This window comes from Dicentrarchus labrax, unplaced genomic scaffold, assembly GCF_905237075.1.
Source record: "Dicentrarchus labrax unplaced genomic scaffold, dlabrax2021, whole genome shotgun sequence".
NCBI lineage: Eukaryota > Metazoa > Chordata > Actinopteri > Moronidae > Dicentrarchus > Dicentrarchus labrax.
Window position 1 is genome coordinate 12,979,252 of NW_026136721.1, and position 8,702 is coordinate 12,987,953.

The 8,702-nt window shown below is 40.2% G+C and overlaps 1 protein-coding gene across 1 annotated transcript; it reads left to right on the forward strand.

The window, feature by feature from the left end:
• Positions 1-105: 105 nt before the first annotated feature.
• On the forward strand, positions 106-8,375 carry odad3 (outer dynein arm docking complex subunit 3). Its single transcript, XM_051384733.1, has 13 exons — positions 106-579; positions 805-926; positions 1,288-1,365; positions 1,675-1,866; positions 1,981-2,082; positions 2,796-2,921; positions 3,350-3,472; positions 3,866-4,015; positions 4,121-4,281; positions 4,363-4,519; positions 4,607-4,756; positions 6,547-6,634; positions 6,778-8,375. Exons 1-13 carry the CDS (start codon positions 501-503, stop codon positions 6,900-6,902), a joined length of 1,653 nt encoding a protein of 550 aa, XP_051240693.1. The 5' UTR covers positions 106-500; the 3' UTR covers positions 6,903-8,375.
• The last annotated feature ends 327 nt before the right edge of the window (positions 8,376-8,702 follow it).

Below are 8,702 nucleotides of genomic sequence, written 5' to 3' on the forward strand. Positions count from 1 at the left end.
ATAAATATAGTTTCAGGTATGAAATCTTTAAAGTGGTCATAATTGGGCAATATAGGCCTAAGCTAGTCTCCATACACAGCTTACAAATTGTAGGCTGTATTTCAGGCTGTAGCTTCCTGTATTTGTAGCATTTAGTCATTGGTTTTTTCACAGGAGCAGGGTTCTTGGTAGCTATTGATATTTAACATTTAATGTTGAAATATTTAGTAACCAGAATAAGCATATGGACCTAAGTTAGTGCTATAGTGTATTGTATTTATCACATAAACAGCATGTTTTAATGATAACCAGTGAGGTCACAGTTGCAGTCTGTATAATTCATCATCGCAGGAGCTCGGCACACACAGGGTTAATTGGAGCCTCGCTTTGGTGTAAGTGTACATGTTGCTAGGCAGCACCGGAGCCTACAAGAGGTGTTGGTTTAGGTCAAGCCAACACTGACTGCTGGCATAGGTTTCTTTGCTGTGTCTTTGCTTCTGTACAACAGTGAGAGGACAAAAATGCCGTTCAGTGCGGACACGATTAAACCTCCGCTGCATGACCAGATAACGGAGCTGCAGCGTAAAATCCAGCTACTGGGTGAGTTTGTTTTACTACTTTGTGTTCTGATTTCAGTTCTTGCTAAAGGAAGTGAGCTTTGCTACAAGTAGTTAGGTAGCTGTCATATATAGGTTATTATGTGACTAGCCACTGTAAACCCCAAACTAAATCCAACAGAAAAAGCAGCTAATTAGTATTTATTAGACAATAATGAGATAATTTCTCCATTGTCATTGGTGTGTAACCATTAAATGTGTCCACCAGAGGGCGACAGAACTGCGTACTATGAGAGCTCTCAGTCCACCATCAAGAGAAACACCGAGTCCATCCGCCAGCTGAGGCAGGACAACAAGAGGCTGTACAGACAGCTGGCAGAGGTCAATGCTGTGAGTCCCAGCTCTTCACAGTAAACAGTAAAACAGATCATACCTGACTTTCCTCACTATGTCAATCTTGTTCACTTTGAAACCTCTTTACAATATCTGTCAGTGATATTTCCACTTTATAGTATATAGGTAGTTGATGAGTAAACCATTGCTTTATCTGTTTATTGATGAGTAAACCGTTGCTTTATCTGTTTATTGATGAGTAAACCATTGCTTTGTCTGTTTATTTAATCATATTGTTTGAAATGTGTGACTAAACTGCAGGCAATTACAAGGTTCACATGATACTCAAAGCCTTAAGAGATTACACATGACCCAAGTTGTTTAACAGTGTTGTTCCCTGTGGTGTTTTGCCTCCCAGGGTGATGATAATGTCATCAAAGTGGCCTTTCATAACAGAGGCTTGGAGAAGGACGCCTACCGCAACATGTCAGGGAAGGTGAGAGGAAGGAGCATAAATACTGTGTGCTAATATGCTTCTACAGCAGCAGCGGTTTGTTCATGCTTATTAGGTTAATTATTTTCACCATAGCTTTCACTCAACACCTCAGCTATTATTAGTAGCAAGCTAACAATTACATTTGAAATGGAAAAGAGTTCTCAGCCTTGTGTCTAATTATTTTAGTAATATAAATAATAGATTGAGACTGCTCACAAGCATACAACTCTCTCTGTTCGCCCCTCACAGTCTGCATGTCTGTCTCTCTTTTAATCACACATCCTCTCGCTGTCATTACCCTTTTGTCAGGAAGCCCTGACAACACTAGAACAGCGGGTGCTGTCTAAGAAGAAGCGTCTCAATGCCCTAAAACACACCACCCAGACCCACCATCGCCGCCTGGAAGAGTTGAAGATGGAATACCAGAGGATGAAACCAGAGGGCAGCAATGGAGCACAGTCTGCTGACGCTCGCACTCAGAAAAAAGAGGAAGATGCCATGGTAGTTTACCTCTCAAGCTCATGTAGAGATGTATTTTTCTTCACTCTTAATAAAAAACATGACAGAACAGTGCGTGCATGCATGCCCTGTAAACAATGCTGCGTGTGTCATCAGAAACTGCGGGCGCTGGAGAACAGTCTGGAGAAGACCCAGTTTAAGTGCAAGGAGGCTGAGAACATCATGACTAACTATCAGAAAATCAAAAGTCACCTGCAGGTTAGTCCAACATTTTTAGCCTCAAAATGACTCATCTTCACTTGTTGGACGTGAGGTGGGACTATCATTGCCACTGCCTCCCATAATGATTTGTGTCTAAAAAACACTGATTGTACTGAGCTGCCTGTGTAGAGGTTATTCTGAGAGCCTTTTTCATTGTGATTTAATAGAATCACAAGTGATTTAAAAGTACAAATATGGTAAGTTGCATTAGCCATCAGTAGACACCGAGAGATACACTAAGAGCATTTTGCACACAGTCTGTTATTCATTTTCATTCAAGTATCATGCGCTGTTGCTCTGCAGAGTAATGGCCCGTGGTGTTGTACCTTCGATACGGGACTTTGCATGTGTGATATTTAAATGTTGACTGAGACTTTCCAAATGGTATAGTACTTCCTGTCCCTGGCTCACTGCACAGTGCTTGACCTCCCTTTTTTTAATAGTAGTAGTGGTAATAGTTGAATTGATTTACAGTTACATTTCATATGTGGTTAATGTTGTTATCCAGTGCAACTTAATAGATCAAGCTTTCATTTCTAGATCACAACCTGATTAGCCAGTAATAATTCATTCAGTGGTCCTGGCGTTAGTGTTGCATCAGTCCTCCTATCATCTTATCCTTTGTAAAACACTCTCTGCTGCGCTCACTCTTTCCTTATTTCCTGTGCTTTCTCTCTCTATCCCTCACTTTTCCACTGTCATCTCTTCAGGAGGAGAGTCTGACTTTCCAGGGCCAGTTGGACAGTCTGGAAGCAGAAATCCTGAAGCACAGAGAGGAGCTCCACAACATGCAGGTCATGAACAACGACGCCCAGCTCTCTAAAGAAGCTGCCAAGGTTACCTCCTCTGCTACGAGTTCACAAATGTGTTATTAATTCTAATGAAGGCGTCAGAAGGATGATTCACCCATCATTACTGTCATACTTCTGATTTAAGTTTTATGAGTCACAAGTAAAACAGTTTTTAAGTGATTATTCCTGTTCCTTTTCATTTTGATGCATATATACAACTTACAAATACAGATACATAAGCTTACCTCATCTTACCATACATTGTGCAAACAGAATTGTTTTTCTTCTCTCTCTTTGTCTTTCTTTAAAATAAATGTGCAGCTGAAGATTATGATGGGTGAAGGTGCCTCCTCTGTGACGGCCTCTATAAAAAATCCTTTTTATCTGTATCTGAATTGTAGTCATGACAAATTCACTGCTTACATACTCACAGGTTGTTTGTGTTACCCCCTTCCCTTTCTTCTTACTGTCAGGCTGAGTTGCAGCAGCAAGAGGAATTGCTCTACAAGGAGCGCAAGGAGAGAGAGCGTATTATTGCCAGCTACAGGAAAAAGGTTGAGGAGCGCAAGGCCCAAGCTGAAAAAGTTGATAGAAGGGTGAGATATATGTGGTGGTTTAAAATATACATATATATGTAGTCCAGTATGTAGAATTTAGTGGCATCATTTGCTACTACGGTGCTGCGAAACTGACCAAAGCAGGTGAACGCCCCTATCTAGAGCTGTAGTAACATGGTGGGCTCCTTTAAAGGCGACCCCGCAGTGTCTTTAGATATCAAAGGCTCATTCTAAGTTAACAAAAACATAATAGTTCCTATATTCAGGGGATTTTACACTAATGAAAACATAATTATCCATATTATATTCCATTTCTGACAGTAGATCCTCCTAAAGGTTGCACACTGGACCTTTAATTCAAAACAGCGACATTCTGTAGAGTGAATTGAATCAAGTAATGTTTTGAGTGGTTATAACCTGTGCTGCCTTTAGGCTCAGAGAACAGCGATGCAGCCAGATGAACTGAGCAGCGAGGCCCAGCGCAGCACCCCCAGGGTGGCCGGTGAAGAGGAGAAGGCCATCTCTACTTTTGAGGAGGCCTTCAAACGCATCAAGGAGGCCACAGGAGTCACAGATATACAGGTAGGGATGTGGAAAGAGAAGGTCTATTCATCTACACATACTGTCCATGGATGTATTTATATGGTTACTATCAGTGATTACATATCTATGTTTTTCTGTGTATAGGAGATAGCAGAGCGCTTTATCTCACAGAAGGAGACACACCAACATCTGGAGAAGCTGAAGGAAGAGAACGAGAAGGTGCTGCAGCAGCTGAAGGAGCAGAAGGAGCTCCTGAGGCAACAGTTCGAGGATATGAAATATTCTGGAGAGGCTAAACTCTCCAGGTGAGACACTCAGACAGTGATAGTGGAATAAAGGCATCATGTATGAAGCCGTGTAATGCTTTCTCTCTCTCGTTTTATCAGTGACCACCAGATGCTGGAGGAGTGCGAGCAGCAGCTGCAGGCTCAACAGCAGAGGTGTGATGCAGGTAAAGAGCAGCTGGATTGGCTTGTTAAAGCCCTCAGTACTGTCCGAGCCGGAGTGGAGCACCTCGCAGACAAACTTCAACACATCACGCTGGTAAACATGACCTCACCCATCATGATTGTAGATTTGAGTTTAACTATCAAGCTCATTTCTTTTCACCCTGCTTCCATTTCTCTCCAGAGTGAGGACACCGTGGCCGAGGTGTCTCCAGACTCAGATGAGTTTGTGGTAGAGCTGATGACCCAGTGTGAGCTGAAGTTGCAGTTGCTGCAGGAGGAGCTTCAGGGAAAGGATACAGCTGCTATTATGAAGGAGATTGAGGAGGAGGAGGTGAGTCGAACCTCCACAACACTCATCCAGCAGCAGTGGTTTGAAATGCGGGTTGTGGTTTTGACACGAGCAATTAATTAGATGAATCATGTCGTACATACTGTCCTCCCTAAGAGAAAATGTTGGATCATGAGCAGCATTATACGTGAATAGATGTCTCTGTTGAGATGATGAAGGCCATGTGACCAACATAGTCTGCCAGTAATATCTCTGTAACTGAGTACAGGAAAGGGTTTGGGTACAATGAGAAGTAGCAGCGAGCACAGGTCCAAATCACTGTTATAAGCAAGCATTAAAACAAAAGTATCAGCACTCACAGTTGAGAGTATCCTTGGTTATTGTGGGCAATATTGTTGTATTGTTGTGCTCTCCAAAAATTCAATAGGCTTTTATGTCTCTTTTTTATTTGACCCCATTGTAGACAAATCCTGTTTCAGTGATTTTTTTCTTTTCTTTGGGTATTATGTACTCTCTATTTACACATTCATTAGGACAGTTTTAAGGCACATATACTATGTGAATGTATGTACATCATGAAGGTTTTTCTCTGTATTATCATGTAAAGTAATTGTTTTTTATTCTTTCATTTATTACTCTGGATAACTCTGTATATATAGCTTCTTGCTCTATGTTTCTGGGCTTGGGCATTCAGTCTTATGTATTAACTACCTTTCAGTTTACGAACATTTTATCTAGACTATTTATGTGTGAGTGCTGGTATTGTGTTTGTTTTGATGAAAGGGTTTGGGAATATCAAAACTGGTTTGTGTAAAATTATTTTTTTGACATGAACTAACTGTATGTAGGTTGAACTTTCAATGATAAATGCAGTTTTGGCAAAGGGCATGTTAGGTCTCCTGTATAAGCCTACATTGCACAGAGTGACAAATGAACAGAGCATGGCTGAGCATGTTATGCATGCTGCTGTGGTTGCATAGCTTATCTGAATGGAAAGGCAGCCATTAGAGCCACCTGAAGTGTTTGCTTGTGATTACTAACGCTTGGCAGCGCCTGCTCTGTTTGAGAACATCGGATATCAGAGTGTACCATAGGAAACACGTAACAGTCATTTACTAATGACATTGACTATTTTACTCTCAGATCCCTTTTTAGAAGGCATAATCTTTGTGATTGACGTAAATCTGAGGTGATAATTTTAAAATCAGTCTAGCCTTGTTTGCTTGACTGGTACAGTTAGAAACTGCTTGGCTGTCCTAACTCGCACCTCTACCACAAAGTAGAACATCAAGTCTGCGAGACACCGACCTGCTGATCATCATACAGTACCTGTTAGATGATGAGGACACAGACATAAACATCACTCTAGAAGTAGTCAGTGTTAACACTTATCATAGGTAAACACCACCAGACCTATGTAAAAGACCACTTATAATAATATAAAATAGATAAAACAGTGGTTAGTGGTTTGTAGTCTAGATTCTATAGATACATTTCAAAAAGATCCCATCTCTTCTACAACTTCAAATGTGTCTCTCTTAAAGTTTTTGTTTCTAAAAAACACTAACAAATTCAGTTTATAAGTTTTAAATCTAAAATAAATCACCTATACAGGAAAAATAAACATAATACTAGAATTAAACATTGACATATTTTTTGTGAATAACTTTTTAATCACATTTTCTATTGTGAGCATGTGAAGACCTACTTAAAGTCAGATAGAAGCCAGATTTCCATGGACATATGGGATTTTGAGGATTAATAATAAATATTGAAAATCTACTTTGGCAATTGACTAGTTTCATTGTGTGTCTCTTTGTTGCTCTGAGCAGTTCTACGTCAGGATCGAGGGGAAACTGCCAGCTTACAACACCCGTGTCAAGCTACCTGAGGACCAAAGACTGGACCTCTTCAATGACGGTGAGTAGGGAGCCGCACACACTCACACACATTCACACACACACACACACACACACACACACACACACACACACGCACACACACTAATACAAGCACAAAGTCTAAACCTGTCTTTGTCTCAAACTGTCACTGTTGTGTCTCAGAGGACGAGAGCGAGGAGGACGAGGCTGACATCATCTCAAGGGAGGCGCTGAAGCGTCAGTCTCAGCTGATCGTTGACTCCAAGTCAAAGAAGAAGCCCTGGAAAAAGAAGAAGGGCAAGTTCTGAGCCACGTCGCAGTCTCAAAATGGAGTTGAGTGTGAAATGAGCTTACTAAGTTGCTACAAAGAATCTTAGTTTTCAAGTCAGTTGTTAGCTGAAAATGCAAATGAAAATAATTTTTTGGACATGCTGTAAGATGAGCACAACTTACCTGAGATGATTTTTGTGCCTTTACTGGTTACTTGTTGTATAACTGTGTTTGTTTTGACAACAGTAATGTTTTCTGTCAGGTGCCACTGTTGCACCAACACTCGTTTCTCCGCCTCTTTTTCACAGTTCAGAATTTCTACCTTCAGCTTCAGGGGAAACCAATAAAATAAATGTCTGTAGGTGGGCAGGTAACTTGTGTCCACAGGTGTTCTGTCACTGTCCTGCTGATGGAAACGTGTCCATTGTGAATGTAATGGGTTTTATCTCACAAATATGATCTGCAATTCACTGAAAGCCAACACCTCTGATGAATCCAGCCTGTATTTAAGGGGTGAACCACATTGATGAAGACTCTATGTCCCAGTTTAAGGTGTGATACAGAGCAGTGTGGTAATCCTACCCTGCTTGTAGAAATACAGAGCCAACACCTGAACTATTTTTGCTATGTTCAGCATCTCAAACATTGCTCTGCTTCTTCACTCAAAGGCTTTGTGGTTGACGGAGCCAAGGTCTTGGGTGTTAGGTGGATTGTCTTGTGAGTTATTGACAGAACAACAATTCTTCATACCAGAATGTCAGATTGTAACCTCTGTTGTCTTAATTGTTTGGTTGATGTCTCAGCCGCTGTGATTGAATGACTTACAGAATGTAACCAGACGGACAACTTTCGACTATGAACTAAAGCTCTTTGATCTCCCACTGAATGTGTATAGGTGTGTGTGTGTGTGTGTGTGTGTGTGTGTGTGTGTGTGTGTGTGTGTGTGTGTGTGTGTGTGCGCGCGCGCAGTAAGTTCAAGGGAAAGTTAAAGAGCAGCTGGAGAGTTTTTAGACTTTTGGTTCTTTGTGTTAGTGACCTGTTAGAGTTCAGTGCTGTTTTAAATTCACTAGTTTTATTTTTAGCCTCTGTAAACTCTAGTTAATATTATGATTTTACCTATATGATGTTTGGAAGGTCAAGAAGAAAGTTGACTTAGACTGCAGTTGTCAATTAGGCCACATTCAGGATATCCAACATCGACTGCTTTTTTGATCCCAACAAATTACAATTATTCAATCAATGTTTAGCCTTTAGGTTTGGTATTATGTTTAAATTAATAAAAGCTAGATCAAGATCACCTTTTTTTAATCTCTACTACTCACAGGTTATTGCCTTAGTGTGGATGATGATTTTGTTCTTCTCAGCTTTTGTAAGGGTTTTTATAGTCCTGAAGACTTGAATATATCTTATATTTCATGTGAAGAAGAAGTTATTTTGGGACCCCCCCAGGTTGGGAATTGATTTAGACCATTGTCATGAAATGAATAAAAATAAAGTGTAAAAGAAAGAAATTTGATTGCATTTGATTCTTTATTGTATTTGATCAGAACAAGAAACACAGACTCAGTCCAACAAAGGACAAGAGACACATACAAAATTAAATAAATAGCATGTAACTCAAATTTGACTGTAATATATTTTATTGTCATAGTGATCCTGTTCAATATTAAACTTATGAAAGTTGTGACATCCAGATTTCATCTCATCATACACTGTATGCTTACATATACTAAAATATTAAATGCATTCACACAAAAATAAAGTTTGATTGAATGATTCGCAGCATGGAAAGAACCTCCTCGTGTTGGATACTGATCGGCTAATCTACGTGCCAAATA